Raw genomic sequence first — 25701 nt, forward strand, 5'->3', positions numbered from 1 at the left:
GGGGGAGGCCCGCATACCACAAAAAAAAAAAAAAAAAAAAAAAAAAAAAAAAAAACCAGGCATTCAGTAGGTATTTGTGAGGGAAGGAAGGAATGAGTGAATGGGGCCTATGATCCCAGGATCTGCTCTCACTTCCCTGGCCACCTGGTTTCTGATTTGGTTTTATTTCATTGAGGGGAAAGGTCATCTTTTCCGACATTTGTTGTTTTCTGGGATAATCTGCAGATAACTAGGGATGGGGTAAAGGCAGAAGTGAGAAGTCCAAAGGTCAGTGTTAAATGACCTCGGAGGGGATGTGAGGCACAGGCACCTGAGTATGATGTGATCCGGGCTGGGAAGTCACTGTCAGGAGGAACCACCTGCATCAGGAGTGAACCAGCGTCCTGCAGACTCAGGGAGCCTGGGTCATGTGCCTGGGGCTGGGGGCGGGGTGGCCTTCATGCCCTGGAAGAGCTGCCCTGCTCTGCTGCTCCCTCCAGCAGCAGTGATTGGGGTGGGGCTGCCCGGGGTGCCCTGAGGAGGCAGACACAAGAGTCAAAAGGGTGGAAATTCAGGGGCTGGGGACCTGCGCAGGACACAGGTCAGATCACCGGAAGGACGTGGGCCCTCACCCTAAGGAGAGCGCTGCGGCTAGTACGCTGTCATCCAACAAACTGACTCAGCATCCACACTTCACCAAGCCCATTTCCTTGTTCCTTTAACAGAGCTATCATGTTTCCAACAGTTACAAAGCATTTCTTTCCTTGAGGCAAAGCTTGCAGATAGCACAGTACAGTGAAAAAGAGCAGGGACAAGAAAGCCTCACTCTAGCCCTCACTTGTATGTGACCTTGGCCAAGTCCCTGCACCTCCCCGAGACAGACCTGGAATCAATCCCTGTGTGTCACCAGCTGTGTGACTTCTAGCAAAGACCTTGGCCTCTCTGGGCCCCAGTTACTTTACCTGTAAGGTAGGGGCAATAGTAATTACGGGGGTGCCTAAGTGGGCCAGAGAGTAAACGTAATTGGTATCAAATCTGTCACTGCCATGTTCTCATTCTGTGCTCCAAAAACTCCCTCGGGAGCGGGCCACTTCTGGACACCCCACAGTCTCACGCTTGGACCTCTCCACGGTTCCTCAGCAAGTGGGTTCTATTTCCAGAGTTCAGGGAAGGAGGCTTAGAACAGGAAACTTCATGGAGAGGTCCTCACATGCCTCCACGGGCTTGGGAAAGAGAAGTAGGAGGAAAAGATGGGTTCAGTGTCTTCTGGGACTGCCCAAGACCAGGAGGAGTGGGTAGGCCTGGTAGGGGCTGGGCTGGCGTCTACAGAAGGACAGGAAAGACTGGAGGAGAGTCCAGAGCCACTCCTGTCTCACCAACACTGCGACCGGCAGTTTGTGGGCTTCGCGTTGGGGACTGCCGGTGCTGGAGCTCCAGGCGCCTGGGCCCCTCTCTGGTGGTGGCCATACGTTCATCCCATCAATCAGCTGGGCCACAGTGTTGGCCTGGGGCCAACCGTGGGCAGAGGACAGAGGCCTCCTTCCAGACAACCTCCCTGCTCTTGATGTGCTGGGGGCCCTGCACTACCACTGTGGTTTTGTGATTTGTGCCAGAACTCTGCGAGGCACCAGGCAGCAGGGGGATGCCAGACATGCGGGAAGGAAGGGGGACCCAGCGTTAAGAGCGAATGTGAGAGGATGTCAGCATTAGGCAGAGAGGAAACTGAGGACTGAGAAGAGAAAAGGGAGGCGAAGGGACGGCAGAGCTATGCTGCTGCTAAGGGTACCCAGCACCTTTGGGACCCAAAGCGCCTTGGGAGCCACGCACGACCTGGAGCTGGTGGTCAGGACACACCAGGGATGGTGTTCCAGGGCCTAAGGAGGTCAGGGAGCAGGGAGTGGCTTCTAGTCCCAGCTCCCCCGGATGTTGTGACTGGGAGTGAACCACACTCCATCTCTGAGTCCCCCATCTGCAAAATTCAGAAAATACCACCTGCCCCTCCTGCTCCACAAGGTTAATCAGAGGATCTGAGTGAGTCACGGACGTAGAAACCCTTAGTAGGGCCTGATGGAAGGAGCAGGCCTTGATGGCTCCAAGAGACTCCGTGGAGGCAGAGAACTTGGGAGAGAAGGGTTCGAGTCCCAGCCCTGCCCCGAAACACTGGGCAGGTCTCACCTCTTTTTCTAGGACTCAGTTTCCCTCCTTTAAGAAACTGAGATGCCTGAAGTCCACACAACTCAGAAAACAAAAATCAAAGCACTCCACAAACCACTCCACAAAAACGCACACTCCAAAACAATAAAGAAGAAAGGGCCCTTTCCCCAAGCCTCAGTGCCGCAGGGGCTGAGGACACAGCCCAGCCCCAAGGGCTGCTGAGGCCTCTCCCGCCATCCTCCGGCCCCCGGCTGGGGTCTTTTACCTTCGCAGAAGCTGCTGACTGGCGGAGAGTGCCCGATGAATAACCACAGAGAAACTACAACAGGAACCACAGTGCATGGCGAGATGGGGTGGGGGGCAAGGAGAACGTGGCGGGTCAAAAAACAGGGAGCAAAATCCACCAGGGAGAGAGGACAACCCTCAGGGCAGTGGTCTGGGCTCCTGAGAGGCTGGGGGCAACACAGGCAGCAGGACAGGCACTGAGGGGGCAGCAGCTCTGCCCTCCCCTTGAGCCCCTCCATGCACTCTCCAGGAAGCCATGGGACAGGAGGAAAATATGAAATAAAAAGGCATACAATCCTGCAGGAAACAAGTCCACCCAGTGAGAAGGTGGTGGAGTTAGGATTTGAATCTGGCTAGAGCCCACTACTGCAGAGTCCAGGCTAACACTCTAGGGACAAAGGAAATGTCGAGGGTGGGAAATTCTCCACCACCACCCCCAATACGGGGTCCAGGGCTGGTGCAAATATGCCGTTTGTGCCCATTTCTCTGAACACCCACACCCGTCCGCGTCCTCAAGGCTGGACGTCCCCTCTTTGCCTGCGCTCCCTGTTAGCTGCTGGAGGTCGGGGCGGGGGAGGGGCCCTCCGGGAGGGCCCCTCCCCCCATGGAAAACTGAGTCCTGATCAAGCTCTGCTCCGCAGCATCTCACGTGATCCTCCTCCGGGCCTTGCACCCCACCCACTCCCCCTCATTAGTACAAGAGGACCGACAGGAGGATCTTGGAGGCCCTCCAGCCCCTCCCGGAACCACAGCAAAGCACCGCCCCGGCTCTATGGCCAGAGGAGCTCAGCTGAAGCCACTAGACAAGGGGGCACCTAGATACCGGCCTGGCTTCTGGGGGCCCTTCCCGCCCAATGAAAACCACACCCCGACGTTACCATGGCGACGTCAGCCTGGAAGATCTGCTTGATGAACTTGTTCCTGGAGGAGTGGACCAGCTGGATGATGTCTCCATGCAGGGTGTCCCGGTTCTTCTCCAGGAAGCCTGGGCAGCGGCAAAGAGCAGTCACACCTTCGCCAACTCCGGCAGCCTCCCCGTGACAAGACTCACCCCTTCCCCGAAGCCACATCGCCTGGTCCAGGAAGACCCTCAAAATCCACCTAGTTCAACCACATCCACTTTACAGTTGAGGACTCCGGGGCCTGTAGAGGACAGTAGCTTTCCCAAGGTCACAGAGAAAGCGAGGGGCAGACCCAGCACTGGAGCTCTTCTCCCCAGCCTCACAGCCCACCTCTCCCCAGCCTGGCCGAAGAGGACGGCAGGAAGTCTCAGGCCCCGAGAGGGAGCAGGGCGCCTTGCCAACTCAAGCACCGCAACACCCGAAATGCCAGCTTCAGTCTTTTGGACGAAGGTGAGGTAGGCTGGGACCTGGGACCCTCTACCGGAGTGCTCGCACCTGGACAAACGTCTCCTCCAGCAACAAAATACAAAGAAACTTAGGGACTAAAAATAACTACAGGCATGTGTGGTGCCAGCAATTGTGAACAATAAGATACAAAAAGGCCACAAACCGACTGCCATTCCTCAGCTGCTGGGAGCCAAAGCAGGGAACTGCCCATGACCCCTGCACACAGCACCACCAAGAGGGTGAGCTGACCACATAAGCTCCCGACCCACCAATCCGCCACCGCCCTCACCTCATTTAAGGCACCAGCCCGCCCCCGCTCAGGGAGTAAGCAAGGGCACCTGTTTCTTGTTCTCACTCCCTCGAGCTAAAGCAGCACAAGCGCCTGTAAAGCTTGCCTGAATTTCTCATCTGGCTTCTTACTAATTTCTATGGATTAAAGGGTCCAAGGACCCAAGATCAGTGACAAAGGTGTCAAAAGCCCTTGTTAAGTGTGTGCCCTGGGAGAGAATACAAGTTCATCTGGTACCAGCTAATAGTAAAGGAATGCATTTAAAATACCTTGTGTTTGGATAGTGCCTTCGCAGCTGGAAAGCTCACAACTCCCCCTGTATATGCAGGACAGGTGGAGATTATCTTCCCCACCCTCACAAGGGAAGAAATTGATGTTCAGAGAAGCTAAGCAAATTGTCTAACAGCACACAGCAAGCTACGGGCAGAGTTAAGACCTGAGCACAGGAGCCCTGGCACCAGCCCAGGAAGGCTCCCCTGCACCACACAGACTCCAAAGAAAGCTACCATTACCAGGGACTGAGGAATTAGGAACTGGTTAATGGGGGGCCTTGCTAGCATGGGGATGAAGATGAGGAGCCCAAGGGCTGGGGATGCCTGAGGAGGAGGAGGAACCCTGCAGAGAAGCAGCACCCTTTCCCCCAGGACTCAGGCTGCCCTGGCTGGCAGATGGCACAGAGACCCAGTGCGGAGCTGCCCACTTGGCATCTGGGGAGGGGTGAGCTGCAGGTGGCACTCAGTACTGGAAGGGGGGCTCTGAAGTTGGGATGGAATTGTAGGGCCCTAATTAAAGCTCTATGACAGACTCACTACGGGACCCTAGGGAGGTCCCCTTCTGGGCCTCAGCTTCCTTATCTGTCGAATGAGCATAATGCACCCATAAGCTCTAGCTTCTTTTTGGATCACCTAGCACCACACATGTCATAAATAAAATTTACTGAATTGAAACAGTGCTCTGTAAACAGAAAATGCTGACACAATTGTTTAAAGTAGCTCAAAACTGATTAGTGACCTTAGGCAAGTCATTTCCCTCTCGGGGCCTCAGTTTCCAAATCCATAAAAGTAGATGAGCCGTATGTTCCCTCCAGATCTAATAATATTCTATAATTTTATAACTGAGTAGAGTTTGCTCAATTTTCGTTTTCTCTCCTCAGCAACATCATGAAGCCTAGTACATCATAGATGCTCAGTGAACGTTGGTTGGACTGAACTGAAAAAAAAACCCTCTCTTACTCCAAACAACAGATCCATTTGTTTGTCCAACACTCCTTCAAACTTAACATTGGCTTTCTTCTTTCTAACAGGTGGGGTGGATCTCACACCCGATATTTTAATGAGGGCTGAGCAGCCTTCTGATTCCATAATTGCCGCATGGCTTGCTCTCTGCCTTCTGGACCAACTCAACAAGGAAGTATGAAAGCAGTGGCTCTTTGCTTGTTCGTTTGGAATTTCACTGGCTTTGGCTGTGGGTGGGACCCTTTGTGACTGAAGGCGGGAGGGCAGACACATCCCACAGCTGATGCCCATTCAAGGCCAGCCCTTTGCACCAGGGTGTGAGGAGTGGGGTTGGCAAGGGCAGTCTGCCCGCTTTCGACAGACCCTGTAAGAATTCCAAGTGGGGAAAACTTGACTGTTTTCTGACCTTCTTCCTCACTTCTAGCTTTAAAATGAGCCCAATTGTATCTCCCAGGAGAAAAGAAGATACATCTCCTTCAAAGACCAAACTTGGTCTTGTTGCTCAAAGAGTTTTGGTGAGTAACTGGGTGAGTTCTAGGCCTGGCTTTGCAGCCAATAGGCTGTGTGATCTAAAAAAAAACGTGAACTGCCCCTTCTGAGACTCAGTTTCCCCATATGTGCAAAAGAGCATTGAGCCCACCCGAAGAATTGAAAGCAGGGACTCAAAAAGATAGGTATACACCCATGTTCATGGCAGCAACAGCCAAAAGGTGGAAACAACCCAAATGTCCACCAACAGATGAATGGATAAATAAAATGTGGTGTATACACACATACACACACAATGGAATATTATTCAGTCATAAAAAGGAAGAAAATTCTGACACATGCTGCAACATGGATGAACCTTGAGGGCATTATGCTAAGTGAAATAAGCCAGACACAAAAGGTCAGATATTGTATGCTTCCACTTATATGATGTCCTTAGAATAGTCAGATACATAGAGACAGAAAGTAGAATAGAGGTTATCAGGGACTAGCAGGTGGGGGGAGGATGGAGAGTTATTGTTTAGTGGGTACAGAGCTTCTATTTGGGGTGATGAATAGGCTCTGGAGAGTGGTGATGGCTGTACAATATTGTGAATATACTTAATGCCACTGAACTGTAGACTTAAAAATTGTTAAAATGGGGGCTTCCCTGGTGGCGCAGTGGTTGAGAGCCCGCCTGCCGATGCAGGAGACACGGGTTCGTGCCCCGGTCCGGGAGGATCCCACGTGCCGCGGAGCGGCTGGGCTCGTGAGCCATGGCCGCTGAGCCTGCGCGTCCAGAGCCTGTGCTCCGCAGTGGGAGAGGCCGCAGCAGTGAGAGACCCGCGTACCACAAAAAAAAAAAAAAAAAAAAAAAAATTGTTAAAATGGTAAATTTTATATTACATATATTTTACCACAATTTTTTTTTAACCCCTAAAGAAAAAGCACTGAGCCCAGTGCTTCCTAACATCCCTTCCCTCTTTGTATTCCAGGGCCCTGGTCTCTGTCCTGGGCTGGAGAAGGGGAAGGAAGGGAGGGGACACAAGCAAAGAGAGACAGCCAGCCCCAGAGGGCCCACCTGTACCTTGACTCTCATAGTAAACAACGCCTGCAAAGTGGTTGATCCCAAACTGGGTCTCGTGGTTGTTCTTGGGGGGAATGTAGTTCGAGTTGAGCTTGTGCTGGGAGTTCAGTTTATGCAGCATGGTGGTGTCTGTGCCCTGTGGGAACCAAGCAGCAGCTGTCAAGCCCACCCTCTCCTCCCCGTCGTCCAGCTCTCCACCAGGCCCTACTGCCTTTCCTGCCCCCTGTCTTTTCACCCCCTCTCCTGTTTTTCCCAACAGCTTCCCTCCCTTTATTTTTGCCCCACACAGGAGCTCTCTGGGCCTCCATTTCCCCATCTGTTAAGTGGGTGAATTGGAATTACACAACCTTGAAAGTACATTCCAGCTTAGAAAATCTATTTCCCATGATTAAAATCATGAGAGCAGCCCCTCCCCCACTCCAAGACATATTCTGTGTCTGGAGCACCTATTCTGCACCAGCTGCATGCTTAGATCTTCATAGTTTGGTCCAGGACCCACTGGACTGTAGGTAATTCCCAAATGTCAGATGAGCGCACTTGAGCCGGTCCCAAAGCTGCTCTGAGAAGCGCGTATCATTAGTCCCATTCCACAGATGAGGAAAGCGGAGGCTCAGAGTGTGGAGGGGACGTGTCTGCCCCGCTCCGCTGCAGGCCCACCTTGGGGAACTTGCTCTCCTCATCGATGAGGGAAATGATGTTCATGGGCTTGTTAGCGATCATGTCCAGGGCGTCCTGGTTGTCTGTGAACTCGATGTGCAGCCAGTCGATGCTCTCCAGGTCATACTCCTCCTGTTCCAGCTTGAACACGTGTCGCACGAAGAACTGCTGCAGGTGCTCATTGGCGAAGTTGATGCACAGCTGCTCGAAGCTGCAGGGAGGGGTGCAGGGCACAGGTGTCAGCAGGGGGATATTCAGGCCCTGCCTTGCCGCTCAGGGGCTGGCCCCAGCTTGGCGTGCAGTGTGCCCCTGGGACTTCCAATCTCTGACGTGAACCAGCATTGCAAGTCCAACCCCCTCCATTACCGAAGAGGACAAGGAGGCCCAGAGAGGGCACGGCACTTGCCCAAGGTCACTCAGTGAGTCAGAAGGAGAGTTAAGGCTGGAGCCCTTTTCCCTGCATGACCAGGCCCTGGGATAGGGCTGGTGGATGGGCACCACACCCCTGGCAGAGCACCTGGGAGAGGAAGAGCCAAGTCACTGGGGAGGGGCCTCAAAGAGAGATCCAAAGCGTCAGCAGACATGGGAAGGGGGCTCGCGAGATTTGGCAAGAAGGGCCTTGACAGAGACATCTCTGAGCCACCAACTCAGTGCTCTCCCAGGTGACAGACACTTCATGTGTTCAGTGTGGGTGTTTTGATGGTGTGGAGGGCTTTGAGACATCTGAACATTACAGGAATTGAAGTGACTTGCCTGGGGTCACACAGCTAAAAAGTGGGGCAGGGCTGGCTGCCTCCAGCTCCAGTGTCCACCTGGGCCTGCTCCATCCATCTGCCCCCTCCACACAGCCCCCAAGTGGGACAACAGCTATGGCCAACACCCCATCTCCAGCTTGGCTCAGGCCCGGCCTCACCTGCTTTGAGGCACCTTGGAGCTTGGACACTGGACTGATGGGCAGCAGGGACTAGAGTGTCTGTGATGGTGTAAGAGCCTTCGCTCCACCACCCCAGCTGGCCTCAGCTGACCCAGGGACTGGAGGGGACAGGGAAGAAGGGGAAAGGGCCCCAGAGGGTGTCTGGAGTCAAATTTTCCAACAGCCTGGCAGAGTGGTGCTTGGAGCCAGCTAAATGCAGTTTAAAGGGAGAGATTTGACACTTAAGTCCATGCTGTAGAAGAAACTTCCCACAGGACACAGCCCACGTGGTACCTGTTCACAGCAAAGTTCTCGAACCCAAAGATGTCCAGGAGGCCAATGGACCGTCGAGAGTTCTCCACATCCTGGGAGGGAGGCTTGTAAATTGCTGCATTGATCTTGTCCACGATCCACACAAAGAGCCGCCCATAGATCCCCTGAGGGGAGAGGCAGCCACGTTAGCCACGGGGTGCAGCCACAGCCTCCCAGGAGGACCGGCCAGGCTCCTGGGCCTCAGTGGCCTCACTCCAGCCCCTTCCTGCTGCACGAAACCCCCAAGCTTTTATTCCAGCTGCTTCCTCTCCCTGGAGCACCCTCTCCTGCCAGAACAATTCCTGCCTGTTTTTCAAAGCTCTGTGGAGATGTCAGCTCCACCAAGAAACTTCTCCTGACCTCACGCAGTTTGGGCTCCCATCTCTCTAACCATCTCTGCCTCCCCTTCAGCTCTGATTATCACGAGGTTTCCAGAGCCCAGCACAGGGCCTGGCACAGCAAAGGGGCTCAATGGATGACAAAATGACAGGACTGGGGGGCCTCTCCACCTGACCCAGCCCCTCTTCGGTGGTCTTCGTTGGAGAGATCAGAGAGGGTATCCCCTGGGCTGGGAATAGCACAGCAGACTGAGTGACCAAAGATTATGATTCAGCATGAAGCAGGCCAGGTGTGGAGGGCCTCAGGGCACCAGATCTGTTGCGGCCGCTGAAGAGCACAACTCCCAGCCCCTTGTGGGATAGACGAATGAGGCTCCGGGGAAGGCAGACTCTTGCCCAGGCCCCAGAGAGAGCCAGTGGCTGGAGCCGGACCCAAGGGCAGACCGGGGTCAAGGCCCAGACGTCCTTCCAGCTCTGTGGACTCCTCGGCTCCTGTCCATCAACAGCCCCACCTCCCGTGGGGCAGGGAGAGCCGGCAGCCACTCCACCTTGACGAAGGCGTCTCTCACGTCCAGCGCCTGCTCCCTGCTGAGTGGGGTGGACACCGTCTCCCCGCGGGTGATGAGGGTGCGGCTGGTCAGGCAGTTCATCAGGTCCGGGGGGTTCACCTAGTGGGGCAACATCCAGGCACCCACTCAGCCACCCGCCAGCCTGCCCCTCCCTCCGTCACACCTAGAACCCCTCCCACTTTCCACCAGGCCTGACTCAGACTCCTCCCTCCACGGCCATATCCTCCCCAGTCATCAAACCCACCCAAGGGCCGCTGAGAAGGAACTGCTCTCTCCTCAACAGCCCCCTCCCATCCCCCCAGCATGTCCCCTGTCCCTCCGGCACTGGCTTTGACTCTGGCTTTATTTATACCAGTTTTCCAACTCGAGGCAGAGCCTAGTAAATCTTTACTACAAGACTGACTGACCCTCTCAGGGCCCCCCCATGCTCTACACCCTCCCCAGGGGCAGCCCCGCGCTAGGTCTCCACTCCTCCTCTGGGACCCGTGCCCAACACAGATCCTGCACACAACCGGCTCTCGACGTCGAGCTTCTAGAACTCTCCAAGCAGAGGGCCCCAGCTCCCCGAGCCTGAAGTCAAAACTGCTCCTCTGGGAGAAAGAGAAGCAGCGAGGGGACAGAAAGCTCTCACTGACCTCGAGCAGAGACGCGGCTGTGGCCAGGGATGGGGAGAAGAGGACCTCGCAGGCATCCAGGTTTTCAAACGTACGGTCTGTCAGCAGCACCAGGGCACAGCGTCAGGCAAGAGGGGGTGGGCGGGGGGGTGGAAGGGACAGTCTAGGAGGACAAGGCGGCTCTGCCCACTCTCAGGGGGACTGCCCTGCCCACAGAGGGCATCAGCACCATGACTAAATGCTTTTCTGGGTTAATATCAGTTTGACAAATGTTGTCACCATGAGCCACGGGCACCAGGAGGGTAGGGAGCATGTACGCCCAGCATCTGGCTCCATGCCTGACATCCAAGTAGCAGACACTGGCAGTCATGGCCTCCTCTCCCATGACCCCCACTCCAGACCCCCAGAGCAATCAGGGGCTCCTGAGACAGGCTTGGTGAACTTGTCTAGCTCTGTGCCTGATACCATCTGCCCTTCGCCAAATGTGCCCTGCTCTCTCAGGCCTCAGGACCTTTGCACAGGCTCTTCCTTCTGCCTCGTGCATGCTTTCTCCATGTCTCTTAGTCTTTTAAGACCCACTAGACTGTGAGCTCCTTAGAGCTGGGATCATTCATTCATACTGAGCAAACATTCCCAGAGCTCTTCCTCTGTCCTGGGACCATGCTGGACACCAGGACAAGAGCAGAGTGGACTTGGTGCCTGTCTCAGAGGACCACCTCCCAGCCTGGCACATTGCTGGAGTGTCAGATGAGTGAACGTGTTCCCTTTTCTAGCCTGCCTTCTTTTCTGAAGATGGCTGTTCAGTCACGCACCCTCATACTGCAGGTTGCCCAGGTGCAGGATGGCGGCCAGGAGCTTTGAGATCTCCCAGTTCTCCGTGTCAGTGAACATGAGCACCTTCATGGCCGAGCGGATGTTGGCATACTCCTGGCTGTCCTCGCGGCCCTCACAGGTTATGCAGTTACCCTGGTGGGAGTGGGTGGGAGAGAGGGGTGCAGAAGGGTGTCAGGGAGGCCACAGGTACCCACAGAGAGGCAGTGCCTGGGCTGAAGGGCCCTCTCTGCCTGGCCAGGCCAGCCTGGGTTTCTGAGCACTGACTTCACCTATGACTCCTCCAGAAAGTCTAGAAAGCTCCTGGCTGGCCTTCTCAAGAATACATTTCCCACATCTGGGGAGCATGGATGCCCCTTCTTCCCATGAGTGAGAGGAGCCGGGTCACTGATGCCAGGCCTGCCCCCGTCACCCTGCCCGGCAGTCACAGCACCAAGGCCTTACCTTACCCCTCTCCCCCCATGGACATCCACCCTCAGGAACCTGAACCCCTCACAAGGTGCAGCCTGGGGTAGAAGGTGGGAGGTGGTAACTACAGACAGGCAGGGCATCACCTGGGGTCTGCCCCATTGTGTGTGCCTATGAGACCCGTGTGTGCGTGTGTGTATGTGTGTGTATCCAAGTGTGCCAGCCAGCTGACAGAAGTGTCCAGAAAGGCCTGCCGCACCTACAATACACAGACACACACACACACACACACCGCTTGGTTGTCCCACATCCCTCAGGTGCCATAGCCCACACTTGTGTCCACGTGGCTGGCCCACCTCAGGTCCAGACAACCAGGCGTGGGCTCCCCCCAGGGCTAGGGAAGCTGGTGCCCCCCAGTCCAGCCTGCAGTGTGCACGGCCCACCACTGGCGCTGACTGGCAGCAATGGCCTCAGGCCCACTTTTCCTTTATGGCCAGACAGCAACAAGAGGCTGGCACCAGGGCCCTGCAACCGGCAAGCCCCTGAGGCTGAAGCCACAGCAGGCTGTACCCTACAATCCTGGGGGCCCTGGCAGAGGTCCCAGTCTCCACGTCCCCAAAGAATAACGTATCACCTCACACGTGTGCAGACAGGGCCGGGTGTGTGTACACGTGGGCATGTGTGTGTCTGTGCGTCCCTGGGTCTGGGACGTCTACACATTTAGGAATGTGTGTGTCTGTGGTGATAATTCACCTAGATGTGTGTACAAGCAGGTGTGTGCCCACGTGGGGAACAGGCCTTATGATGGGCGGGGGCCAGTCAGAGGATGGAAGAAAGCCCACGAAGAAGTTCCTACCCACCAGGCCTGGAGCTGGGGAGGGGCTGGGATGGTCTCGCCCTCCCCGGGCGCCCCACCTGGGCCTCACCATGGCCAAGTAATTATAGTCCGCGGCCTGGCCCAGGCCCAGCTTCCTCTTCTGTTCCTCACCCATGCCCTCCAGCATGCAGTAGAACACGTGGTAATTCCTTTCATCCGGGGCCTAAAAATGGGAGCACAAGGTGTTGGGGGATGGGAGGGCAGGAGGAGGCCATCAGGAAGCAGACGATCAAGCAGACTGTAAACAGTTTACTATGTTAACAAGTGCCTTTCATGGAAAAGTCCCCATGGGTGGGTTTCCTGCTGGGATTTCAGGCACTGAGGCAAGCGGGCAGCAACACAGGGACAACCAAGGCTATGCAGACGGTGTGCGCCCCACACCCCCCTGAGGCTGGGGCTCCTGCGCAGGTGCAGCTCGGCCCAGGGGCTCAGGCCCACCTGGCGACAGACACGTGACTTCTCCAGCAGGTACTGCTCGATCCTGGCGCCCTCGATGGCGCCTCGCTTGTTGAAGTGGATGTCAATGTACTTCCCGAAGCGGCTTGAGTTGTCGTTGCGAATGGTCTTGGCATTCCCAAATGCTGCAGGGTGGGCAGGCGTTCATGGGTCACGGTCAATGTCAATCGCCCCCCAGCCACCCAGCCCCGTCCTGAGAGCCCGGTCCTACCTTCCAGGATGGGGGTGGCTTCCAGCACCTGCTGCTCGATCCACGAGTGCTGCCCACTGATGGCCGCCAGGAACTGCAGGATCAGCTTTGTGCTCTCCGTCTTCCCTGCCCCAGACTCCCCACTGCAGAGGAGCCCCAGGCAGAGGCAAGACCTGTTACTGCCCTAAACTGCGGCCCCCCTCCAACCAGCTCCCTATCTGTAAAATGGGCTGACACTAAGGACCTTCCAGGCCTGGGGGAGGCGAAAGGAGCTCAGTGCCCTGCCACAGCTAAAGGTTACTTTCTTTCCCCTTCGTTCAGACACACACACTCCTCCATCCATACTGCCACACAGCATGGCATGAACTAGATGCTCGATCAATGCTTTGTTGTTTTACCCTCTACCCAAGAGAGAACAGGAGCCTGAGGTTGTAACTGACCGTAATTTAACAGAAGCCAGCAGTAAACAAGGTTGGCCTCAAAAGTTAACATGAGCTTTGGTAGCATTAATAGAGGTATAAGGCCTGGGAAAGGGGAGGTGATTCTCTATATTATGAGGCATTAGCGGGAGCACAGAGCAGGAGTTCTAGGGGCCAAGCCTGGAGCTCCATGCTGGTCCTGGGCCGCCCACCTGATGATGCAGCACTGGTCACGGCTGTTGCGCTTCATGTTGAAGTAGCAATTGTCAGCAATGGCAAAGATATGTGGGGGCATCTCCCCAATCTTCTTGTTGGTGTACTGGCGGATGTGTTCTGGCGAGTAGATAGAGAGCAGCTGGTAGGGGTTCACAGCCACCAGGATGGAGCCCGTGTAGGTCTGTGGGCAACAAGGAACAGGGAGCTCACCCCTTCCCATGTGGGAGGCTCTGACTCTAGAAAGCTCTCAGGCTCTGCCCTGCTCCGTCCCTCTGGAAGGGACAGCACTGGCTTTGGAGTCACATGGATCTGGGGTCAGAATCCTACCTCCCTATGAGCTGGGGGTGGGGCCTTCAGATTAGCATTGGGTCGGGCTCACAGTAGGTGCTCAGAGACATTTGATGAAAGGAGGGAGGAAGTGGGGAGGGAGGGAAGGCAGGTCTCAAAGCCTCAATTTCCTTATCTTTATCCGTAAAATGGGCATAATATAGCTGTTTATGAAAGAAGATGGTGGACTTTAAAATTTATAGCACACTGTAGGTAATCCTCAAATGCTGGCTCCCACCTTTGCCTCCAAACCCTGCATCCCAAACCTTCAGAGTAAAATTCACAAACTGGACCTTTCCAGAGTGGAGGAGTTGGGTTGGTGAGGGGGGAGTGGAATGAAGCCATAAAGAGCTAAAGGGGCTGAGTGGGCCCCAGTCTCTGCAGCACTGCCCCTGTGCTCTGGGGGACAGAGCGCCTCCAGCCATCCTGGGCAGTGGGGACACACAGGCCAGACAGACCTCAGAGAGCCTTCTGGGGGCTTTCTCTCCTCGGGCTCCTCTGTTAGGGCACCTATGTGCAAAATTTCCTGCTGTGGGCCCGGTCCCTGCCACACAGGGGACAACAAGGCCTGGCCCTCCTGCCGCCAGGAGGGAGGCCCTCAGGGGTTACTTCTCCTTCCCTCCCCACCTCTCCCCACTCCAACTCAAAAAGGTCAGGCCCAGCTTATAATTGGTGATGGATCTATTGACATCTGGGCCCGGAGGGGTTGAAGAAAGATGTGACTGTGCAGGGGAGGCGACAGCCCTGCCCATCCCCTCCCACCCAGGTCCCAGTGCATCATACCAGAGCCCCAGTCATGCCCTAGCAGCCTCAGCCCAAGGTGGCCGTGCAGGGAAGGTGCTGCTGCCAGCACCGCATGCCAGGGCAAGTGCCCACCCCGGGGGCAGGGGTGGCCATGCAAAGCTGCCCTGGGCTGAGCGCCCCAGACCCAGGCTTCTCTCCTGCCAGACATTGTCATTTTGAGCCCCAGTGGACTCTCCTCTCCCCCTGGCTCTTCCTACCAGCTAGACTCTGGTAACCAGGTAGGAGAGACAGCCACAAGGAACATCCCTTTGGCAGATCACTTTGCTTCTCTAAGCTTCAGTTTGCTCATCTGTAAAAGGGAGATGGTTAACACCCACCTCCCAGGGCTGTCGTAGAGACCAAAGGGCACAACCTTTGACAGGTGTCTGGTACAGAGTCAGCGGGCCACAAGTGCTCCCTTCCTTTCTTCTGAATACTTCCTTAACAAAGACCTGGCCGGTGATCACCATGTGGCCTCGGGCCAGCTAGGCTCGTGCTGTCATTCAAGAACCCTTGCCTGAAGCACGTGGGGAGGCTGACAGCCACACTGGGTGGCAGGGAGGGAGAGCCTGGGGCCCTGGCAGCTCGCACCAAGCACACAGATTCCTTGAGACTTGGGGGGGGTGGGGTGGGGGAGTGGAGGGCTCGTCAGTGGGGATCAAGCACAGAGGCATAAAAGGACAGGATATTTGGGAGGATTGCTGGGAAAAGGTCACCCTGGCAGCTGGGGAGAATGAATAGCAGCTACAGACGCAGGAGGCAGAGACACTATTTCAGACCCAATGAACCGATCGAGGCGGGGAGTCAGAGCCAGACCGAGGTGGCCCTGAGGACAGACCAAGCGCAGGGCAAAGGGAACGCTGAGATGCCACAAGAAGCCTTCCAGGGGCTGGGCCTGGACCCTCTTCTCCCCCTCACAGCTCCCATGGCCCTCTCTACTCTGCCCAGAGGGCCCTCCTGAGCACTAGACCCCTCAGCCCCCTCCCGGACTCTGCCCACAGCCCAGAGGGCCCTCCTGAGCACTAGACCCCTCAGCCCCCTCCCCGACTTGATGTCCAGCAGCCTGTCCAGACGGGAGCTCACTCTCCCTTCCAACCCTGCTCCTCCTCTGCCTCCCGGCTCGGCCAACAGCATCACCGCCATCCTTCACCGCCGACCTTCACCGCGGACCTTCACCAGGGCGGGACGGCGGGAGGCCTCCCTCTCCTTCATAACGATGCACTTCGCTCCATGGGCACGGCCACCTCCCCGGCCAGGCGCCTCCCCTCTGGGCTCCCAGCTTCCACACTGCCCCCTACAATCTGTCCTCCACTGGGAACCAGAGTCAGCTCTTTGAAAATCGGACTGTGTCATCCCCCTCCTGAAAACCCTCAGGAGATTCCGCATGGCCTCAGGACAAAGTCAATATCCTTTCCCTGCCCACAAGACCTCCGAGCCCTGGCCCTCGTTAGCTGCATCCCACAGCCAGAGGCTCCCTCCATATTAAACCTTCTGTTACAAGCACCACGCTCCATCCCCTGCCCCCTCACCAGCTAAGGCCTGCTCATCCTTCAGGTCCAAACGGAGATGAGCGCTCCCCGCGCGGGAAGCCAGGCACCCTCCTGTGTGACCCATCACAGCCTCCATGGTCCCCTTCACTGGGCCCCCGACTCCTCCATAATTCTGGTTCAAGACCTCTGCCCCCCCAGCCTCACTCCTCTCTCTACCTGGGGCCCAATACTGTGCATGGTGCGTAGGACACGCTCAGCAAATGTTTGGCAAGTGAACGAATGAGTCACTAAATTAATGGATGGAGAAGAAATTCACTGCTGTCCACAGGAAACAGCAAGAAAAGGAGCTGAGGGGACAGGCCTGTCAGCGACACTGTGGCAGGCCTGCCTACGCTGACAGGAAGGATGGCCCGGGGCTGGGGCTAGTGGAAAAAGCACACAAGTGTGAGGAGAAATGCTATCATTTGTGTAGAAAAAATGTTTACTTATATATATATATAATTTAATACCATATATATCATATATATATAGTCTTTCTCTTAGAGGATAGATAAGAAGTTAGTAGCAGTGGTTATCTCTGTGGCAGAAGGAATATTTTCCAATCTGTAGCACATATACCCATTTCAAACTAAATAATAAAAACGAAGCCTTTCCTTCAGCGAGAGGACCCGGCCCAGCAGAAGAACAAGGACACACCACCTGTCAGGAAGATCCCTGCTGGGCGCAGGACTTTGCAGCTTCCAGGCCATCTCTCCCTGTACTGTCAGAAGGCCACTGTGAGGTGTATTCATGACGCCCCTTCTCATATGGGAGAACTGAGCCTCCGAGAAGGGGCGGGACTTGCCAAGGTCACACAGCAGATAAGCAGGGAGTGCGATGAAGGAGGGACCCTGGCACCAGAACCCCAGCTCTCGCCTCCCCACCTGGGCTCCCCCAAATCCCAGGAATTCACCTGTGAGACTGTGGAGCTGGCAGTGGGGGAGGTAAAAGAAGTGAGGGGCTTGGCCACTGCTGACAATGAGACTCAGGCCCGTCCTGACTTTCTCTGGGCCTTAGCACTCATCCGTCCCCTGAGGTTCTAGGCACTGCTCCCTGAGGCCCTCTGGCTCTGTCTCTCCAAGCGTTCATGGTCAGCAGAGAGTTAATGTCCAACTACCTAGCACAGGCCTCTTCTCAAGTCTCCAGTAATAAAGCCTGCCCTGTGGGCCCATGGGCTGGAGTAGGGAAGAGATAAGGATTATTCCCAAGCTAAGGACATAGCACACAGGTCCCCAGGGGCCCCCAAGTCCCCAGGTGGAGATCAAGGAGCCTCTCTTGGGCCAGAGACACACCCCAGGAGATATGGTAGGAATCCACCTCCTCCAGGAAGCCTCCGGGTCTGCTAGCCCTGGGACCTCTTCCTTAGCAGGCCATGGAGACCAAGACATACATCTTAGACACATACACCTTCCCAGTGTCACAGAGACACCCACCCCATTGTGCCAAAGGGACGGCTGAGACCAGAAGTGGGTAGGGACTCCCTAAAGGCAACCTGTCAAGACCTGGATCCAGGCCCCCCAGCTCCCAGACCAGGGCTCCAGCCCGTGTTCAGCATCAGCCCTGCCACCTGTTGCCCGCAAGACCCAGGGACGACCCCTGGCCTCTGGGACCACCCAATGAGAGGTTGCTAGGTGTCCTCTGAGGGCTCTGCCCCATGTAGGGTGCCTCAGGCTGACTTACGGCCCTGGGGTGCTGTCCCTCACGCTCCTGGGGGCAGGCCAGCTGGAGCAGACAAGCCCTGGGCAGACAGTCAGGGACGGAGCGTCCTCCGGGCCCAAGGCTGTGAGTGGCCGTGGTAATCTGAGGAAATCCTGGGTGCATGGGGGTGTGCCCAGGGTAACCCAAGCCATGAAGTGACCAGGGGTTGCCATGGTTAGGGACAGGTATGGTTTCTGGGTGGGACAATGGCCTGGCTGCTTCTTCCAAGCCCTGCTCTAATCCTACTTCATGCACCCAGTCACAGAATCATAGAGTCAGCAAGTCAAGGAAACCTTCCTGAGCCTCCTGCAATTCTGGAGCACAGCTCCCCAGACCAACAGACACCCAGCATCTTAGGCCCACAGACTATCCAAGCTGGGCACCTTCCAGGTGCCAGGACTTGATTTCCAGCCATGAGTCTCTGAACGAGAAAGACAGCTCAGACACCTCACATGGGCTCCCCCCATGCCCTCCCCACCCTCACCCAAAAACCAGTCAGAAAGGCTACTAGTGAAACTTCTAACGAGGCAAATGGTGCAGATCTCAGCGTTCTCTGGAGAATCCACAAACCTCTAGAATTCTTTTCTTGGATCCCACCGTCAACCTAGGTAAGGCCTAATGTTCAGGCTGATTTCTCTGCCGGCTGCCAGCTAATCAGGCTACCCTCAAAACTTCACAAACAAGATTCACTGATCTCGGACTGTCTGAAGTTTTTTCCTCCCCTCTCCCTTTGGAATCCTGTTTTTGCCTTTGTTCTTTGATTCCCTCTACCAACCGACTCCCTCACTTACAAAGAACCAGTTTGCCGGCATAATCACTAAACTATGCACAAAATAACCAACTACACGCCTCTGAATTATTCTTAGACATTGTCCGCGGGGTCCCTGGTGTAAACAACTCCCACCTCACTCAGCTCCCCCCTGTGAAGCTCACTTCTGAAAGGAGATTGTGTCAGGACATCAGCTCTGCAGTGGCCTCCCTGGGCAGGCAGGTAGGCAGGCTCCCACTCACCTCCAGACCCAAGTGTCAGACTCCACCCAGGCCTAGGTGGATGGCCATGGAGAGCCCCAGGACCCTCCTGTGTCCACCTGCTGTCCAGGGAGAGGAGGGAGGAGGGAACCGCCAAGAACTAGGGTGCAGACACCAGTGGGTCCCATGGGATATCTCTGGCCTGGGCTCAAGTCCTAGCTGCCCACCCCCCCCGCATTGTCTAGGTGACACTGCTCACATCTGGAGGTGCCATTGTGCCCTGCCCCCTGGATGAGGAAAGGAGTGAGAGGGGCTTTGTCGGTACTAAGGGACTCCCTGAGAAAGCTGCTTGCTGTGCCTATGCAATCAACGTAGGTCGAGGGCCCAAGCACAGCCTCTTCTTGGGAGCTTAAAGCTGCAGAAGGACCCAGAGTGGGGAGGCTGGCAGAGGGCCCCCCCGAGCAGCTGAGGCACCACAATTCCAGGACTTCTGAGGGCCCGAGAGTTCCTTGTGCGTCCTCAGGCTCCCTCAGACTCTCCCAGCTCTGTCTCCCTGGCTCCCCTTCACAGTCCTGACAAATCACTTACTTGGCACGGTCCTGCCTCAGGCCCTCTGTTCATACAATGCCCCTTCCTGAACGCCACCTCCACCAGCAGTCAGGAAGTGACCTGGGAGTGAGACCTCACTCCTACAGACCCTGCAGAACCAGCTCCGCACCTCTCTCAGGCACTTATCACCCCACACCTCCACCTCTCTCAGGCACTTATCACCCCACACCTCCCCTGAGCGTTCCCAGCGTAGGGACCTGGCTCAGGGGGCTCCCTCCTGCTCTCTCCTTGTTGTACACCCACAGCTTCCTTCGCCCCTGAGCTGCTTGGGCACACAGCTCTGGGCCTGGCTAAGCCTTATAGAGCCTCAGTTTCCCTGTCTGTAAAATGGGACTAGGTCAGCAGTTCTCAGAGTGTGGTCCCAAGATCCCTGAGGGTCCCAGAGACCCTTTCAGGAAGTCCATAAGGTCTTGTCTTTTCCACCTCCATATCTGTAAGGCCAGATTTTCTTCATACACTTCAGCCAAAACAATATCACATCAGTCTGGATGTGAAGCAGATATGAGAATCGAGCTGTCTTCTATTAAGTCAGATACTAAAAATATTTTAAAAAAATGTAAAACAATGCCCCTCTTCTTACTAATTGTTTTATGTTGGCAAATATATTTATTTTCATAAAAATACATTATCCTGTAATGGATTTTTTGTGGTTATTTTTAAATGTCTCAGTTATCATTTCTAATGTTAAATATCAATAGATATAACCCACATAAACAAAAGCTCTTTGAGGTCTTCAATAATTTTTAAGAACATAAAGCATTCCTGAGGCCAGAAAGTGTGAGAATCTCTAGACTAAATGATCTTGATGGGCCCTTCTTGTTCTGATGGTCTCTGAGCTCACCTCTTGGGATCAGCTCACTCCTGGCTGAGTGAGATGCTCTTTATTTGTCCTCTTGAGTTTCAAGGTGGGGAAGTGTCGGGTGTGTGTATGACTGGTTCTAACTTTCAAGGGTTTGGGGGATCAAGGAGCATGTCCATCCTCTATCCCCTTCAAGAGGACACAGACTTCCAACCCATCCTCTCTTGACCTTGAGGACCTGTGGCAGGTCCTGACCCCACAGCAAACCCAGGGAGAGCAGCAGCTCCCGCATCTCTGGGCAAAGCACTGAGCCTGTCACCATCCCCTCCCTGGTCTGGCCTCCCAGCGGTTTCAGCCCTACGGAGGCACATGAACCTTTGGAAAAAAACCTCCCCGTTCTCCAATCACAGACCACACAAGCCACAGCCCAAAAGAGAGGATGAGCCGAGCGGCTGTGGGCATGGGCTGAGTCCCTGGTCCCCAGTGGCCAGCTGCAGAGGCTGGGCAGGGCTGGCTGCAAGTCAGAGGGACTGAAAGTAGGCGGGGCTGCTGGCAGGCAGGCGGCACTCACGTAGATGAGATGGTCTCGGTATCTAATGAGCAGGTTGCGCAGGATGCCAGCTTCGTTGAGGTCCCCCAAGCGGATCATGTCCTCCACGCCGTGGACAGACGTGGGGTGCATGGGCTTGATGTGCCTGGCGTTCTGCGGGGATATCCAGTGTTCCTGCGGGGAGGCACAGTGGCTAACGTAAGCTGGTTGCGTTCTCCTGGCTGCACTTTGCTAGGGAAGAGTCCCGGGAGGGACGGGAACCCCGGGTATCTGCGACCCCATAAGGGCCTCTCCTGCAGCCAAACACTATCATTTCTACCATCTATGAGGATGTTAGCGCCCACCCCTACCCTTCATGGACCACTCTTTCTCCTCTTAGGGGATTCTCTCTGCAGACCTAAGAGGTGGACATGGCAGGGATTTTGGCCCTACCTTATGGTTGTCATAAAGGGGATTAGTCTCTCCAGTCACCTTACAGGATGGAGTGGAAAGTGTAATCATTGCAGTTAGACAGACTTGGCTTCAAATCCAAACTCCGATAAACAAATGCACAAAAATTATCCAGATAGTGCAATATTTCCTGCTGCCACGGGTGGCAGATGGTTGCACATCTGGGCAATAGCCTTTGTTCTTTCAACAAGCTTGCAAAGCCGTAGTTTCCTCTGACCTCCCCCAGGTGGTCTCCAGCACCCTCTACTCACGGTCCCAGCTTCTCAGAAAAGTGAGAATCTCTCCTGTGCTCTGCAGTGTGGCTACAACCTGAGTCAAGCCTCCAAAGCCCTCTGGGGCCCCCTCCTTGTTCCCAAATGCCGGAACCCTGGGAGCCTCAGGACCAGGCAGAAAGCTGACTGGTTCCCCGTGCTGGGGTCGGTGCCTCCTCTGGGCTCCCACATACCCTAAGTCTCCCATTGCAAGGCAATGGCCACTGCCACTGTTGGAGCGCAGTTCTGGCCCTGACCCCTCAATTTTCCCCAAGGCTGGTTCCACGTCTGCTATACCCCTGGTTCACAGTGCCTCATACAGGGGCCAGGCACAAATGACGTGGCAGGGAATCCCCGATGAGACAGATGGCCGGCTGGTGATGACTAGGAACCAAGTCTGAATTAAAAGCAGAGTCCTGGGGCTTCCCTGGTGGCGCAGTGGTTGCGCGTCCGCCTGCCGATGCAGGGGGGCCGGGTTTGCGCCCTGGTCTGGGAGGATCCCGCATGCCGCGGAGCGGGTGGGCCCGTGAGCCATGGCCGCTGGGCCTGAGCGTCCGGAGCCTGTGCTCCGCAACAGGAGAGGCCACAGCAGGGGGAGGCCCGCATACCACAAAAAAAAAATAAAAAAAAAAAAAGCAGAGTCCTAGTCATGGAGAGACCCCAGAAGTCTCCTATTCCAGCCCCCTCACATCACATGAGAAAATAGGATCAGAGGACCACGGCCCTCAGAGAGGTGAGGGGCAGGCCAGCAATTGATCATGACTCCAGTTTCCCTGGCATTTCATCGCACCTCCTGGGCCGGGGCATTACCTTCCAGGTCAGGCCTTCAGACAGCCCTGACATGAATGCACCGGGTGGTGAGCTCAAAGAACCTGCCTGGACTCTCCAATTCCGTGTGGAACATTCCTCTCTCCCACCCTATTTCTTGATAAAAGCTGATCCAATTGGAAAATTCCCTTTCCCTGACTCGGTCCTAAGCCCTGGAGTGGGCCAGAGGGGAGAGGACATTGGGCAGGCTGTCTGCCTTCCCCGCTCGACCCCAACCTCTGGTCCCATAATTCCTCCCCAAGACACTTCGGCACAGAGTTAAGAGGTGGCTCAGCCACTGCAAGACCTGTAGCCCTGTGCACATCACTTTGCTTTCCTGAACCTCTACAACCTCATCTATGAAATGGGAATGAGATTAACGATCCCTTTTTCTTGGAGATGTTGGGAGGGTTAATTGATACAATAATGGCCAACCTCTGTTTCACTCCTGCCAGGTCTAAAAAGCACTGGTGCCTGATAATTGCTCAACCAGTGCTGGGTATTATCACTTTAATGTTTTCTAGTTTTTGTTGCAAAAGAGATGTATGTTCTCATTTGTTTCTCTTAACATCTCATCATGGAATTACCAGTCCCGTTTTACAGTGAGGAGTCACACTGGAGAGGTAAAGTGGCGTGCTCAGTTAAATGGCAGAGCTGAGCCTTTCCCCACCCCTTTCCTGCATGGAAGGTCGCCCAGCTGAGGTCAGCAGCGCTCAGGTCAATGTCCACAGACACCTACAGCACAAACCAAAGTGTAACCAGGGCAGAAACTGAGGCCTGGCCCTGAAGGCATACCAACGAGAGACAGAGAGGGAACATGGCCAATTCTAGGGCCTGGGGGCACATTTGGGAAAGAGCTGGCCTGGCACTGAGCTCAGAGAGGCAGGGACCACGTGCTCTGTAGAGGAAGGGAAGGAGGGGTACATGGGGCAGTGAGAACAGCTTGGACAAAAGCAGAGCATTAGGACTCCAGTGAGGACTGGAGCCGTGACCTTTCATTCATTCAGCAAGTCTTTACAGAGGACCTTCTCTGGGAGACCTTTTGTTGTGCTCTGGGGAACCAGATGTGATTCAACTGGTCCCTGCCCTCAAGCTGAGGGAGTCTGTGGGCAGACAGAGGGGTCAAAGATGATGGCCTGGAGGTGGGGTGGGGGGAGGGAGTGGGAGTAGGAAAGGCTGGTGAAAAGGGGAGGCCAGAAGGCGCTAGGGGCCCAATGCCACTGAAGCAAACCCAGACCCTTAACCTGCTCCCAGCCAGCCAGCCACCTCCCTCTCCGCTCTGCAGCCCCCGTTCTCAGGGGGCAAGTGGGAGGGGACCTCTGGGATCCGGTGACACAGTTATGGGACACCATCTGACATGCAACATGACCCAGATGAAACTCAAGCTTGCAGGCAGAGTCCCTGGGCCCCACCCGGGGGGTCCAGGCTAGTTCGTGGGCCTGTGTGTGCTGCCAGCCAAATCCGTGCCCCCCCTTCTGAGGCTGCAACCTCACAGGGGCTTCCTAGAAGGCCCTGGAACTGGAGCCTCTGGAATGACGTTGCAGGCACTCCATTTCTAAAGCTCAGGGGACAAGAGTGTGGTTAACAGAACCTGAGCTCCAAAGTTGCCACTGAGATGCTGGGAGAGGAAACACCCACACAGAACCCAGAGGCCCCGGATCCTGACCCCAGCACCATCACTCACTAGCTGTGTGACTCATCCTGACGGTCCCTCTCTGGACTCCAGTTGCCCCTTGGGGTAACAGTTGCTGTCCTCCCTGCCTTTCACAGACACTGTGAGGACCTAAAGATAGAACTCGGGTCAAAGAGCTTTGCAAACCCCAAGGCGGGTATCCCTGGGGGCTGCAGGGATAACAGCGATGCCCCTGCCTCCTCCACGTTCAGTACCAGGCCTCCAGGGTCCTGAGCCCTCCCCTGGCCCTCAACAGAGCCTTCCTCTCCAAGCCACTGCACCCTCTTTCACCCCCATCAAACTAAGAGGCTAAGATGGGGACTGTCTCTATGCCCCCAGCGCCGGCCACAGCATCAGACACAGCCCAGATTACGGTGGAACCTAATCTCCCTGGTCCTCCATGTCCCCACTAAGCTGTACATGTGCCCCTGCCACATACACACATGCCATGCGCGTGCACACATGTCCAGAGTTCCCAGGCTTCCCCTCTGGGCCCTCATCAGGGCCACCTAAGGCAGGACCCTGACTTAAGACCTTTTCTTCCCTCCCCAAGGCCCCACTCTCACTGTCTATCAAACTTACACTTCCTGTGTCCCTTTCCTTCAGGGCCACAAGAGATAAAGGGTTCAACTGTTAGACTAATTCCAGGGCAGCGTCAGTGTGGAAAATGAATTCGTGTGATGCCCTAACCCCACAGAACGAGAGCGGGCATTTTCAGACCACCTCACCCTCTTCTGAGGCGTTCACGTGCGACCTCACATATGAATCAATAACCCTGTGAGGGTTCAGAAGGAGAAACTGAGGTTCAGAAGGGAAAGAGATTTGGCCAAGGTTGCACAGCTAGCAAGTGGGCAGGGTGGGATTTGAATCCGGTCTGTCTGACCCGAAAGCACCTCTGTACCTGAGGAGCTCCCAGCCCGGTGCCACTCCCTGCCCCACTGTACACACCGGTATGCCCACACAGACACACATTTCTAATACCAGGCAGAATGGACTGAAGTGCTGGTGGAACTAGAACAGGAAGCCTGGGGCAGAAGGGGAGGTTCCCTCCCACAGGGGTGATGGGGAAATCTCCACGGGGGAAGGGGGTTCTGAGAGGCAGAGGCAGGGCACAGGCACTGCCTCCATCCCCCTGAGGCAGGTCACCTGTCAGCCTGTGTCCCCCCACCAAGGCCTGGGGGCGGGGTGGCAGCGGGCTACTCACATTGCCTTCATCGTCCACCACCTGGATCTGCCCAGAGTCACAGAGCTTCACCACCGCCCCGATGGGCACGTCAAACTCCTGCCCGGATCTCAGGTCCATCCAGACATAGTCCCCCTGCGGGTGAGAGAGTCCCAGGCCAGGTGAGCAGGGACGGTGATCGGGTACTCCTTCCAAGCAGTCCTGTGCCCACCCCTCCACCACCAGAGGCTCTTGTGCCAACCACAGAAGAGGGAAGAAAAGGGAACTGGCACTGTGGAAGCCATGGTGCCAGGCCCTGGGCTGGGCACTACGCAGTGTCATCAATCCCTCCTCTGGGGCAGCTGTTACTGTCCCCAATTTATAATGAGTAAGCAGAGGCTCAGAGTGGGGAAGAGCCAAGACCACACAGCTGGACAGCTTCAAGCCAA

General features: G+C 55.6%; 1 protein-coding gene across 1 annotated transcript in view; it reads right to left on the reverse strand.

Annotated features, from left to right (window-relative positions):
• Nucleotides 1-25405, reverse strand: part of MYO7A (myosin VIIA) — a 45834-nt gene extending 20429 nt beyond the window's left edge. The window contains exons 1-13 of the mRNA XM_028500899.2: nucleotides 25295-25405; nucleotides 20932-21084; nucleotides 13643-13827; nucleotides 13033-13154; nucleotides 12804-12946; nucleotides 12415-12528; nucleotides 11062-11215; nucleotides 10271-10347; nucleotides 9615-9734; nucleotides 8711-8853; nucleotides 7504-7714; nucleotides 6847-6982; nucleotides 3297-3403 (exon numbers count right to left, since the gene is read on the reverse strand). Of these exons, the coding sequence (XP_028356700.2) occupies nucleotides 3297-3403; nucleotides 6847-6982; nucleotides 7504-7714; nucleotides 8711-8853; nucleotides 9615-9734; nucleotides 10271-10347; nucleotides 11062-11215; nucleotides 12415-12528; nucleotides 12804-12946; nucleotides 13033-13154; nucleotides 13643-13827; nucleotides 20932-21084; nucleotides 25295-25393 (1764 nt within the window). The 5' untranslated portion in view covers nucleotides 25394-25405. The remainder of the gene's footprint in view (nucleotides 1-3296; nucleotides 3404-6846; nucleotides 6983-7503; nucleotides 7715-8710; nucleotides 8854-9614; nucleotides 9735-10270; nucleotides 10348-11061; nucleotides 11216-12414; nucleotides 12529-12803; nucleotides 12947-13032; nucleotides 13155-13642; nucleotides 13828-20931; nucleotides 21085-25294) is intronic.
• Nucleotides 25406-25701: the final 296 nt, after the last annotated feature.

This window comes from Physeter macrocephalus, chromosome 16 (assembly GCF_002837175.3).
Source record: "Physeter macrocephalus isolate SW-GA chromosome 16, ASM283717v5, whole genome shotgun sequence".
NCBI lineage: Eukaryota > Metazoa > Chordata > Mammalia > Artiodactyla > Physeteridae > Physeter > Physeter macrocephalus.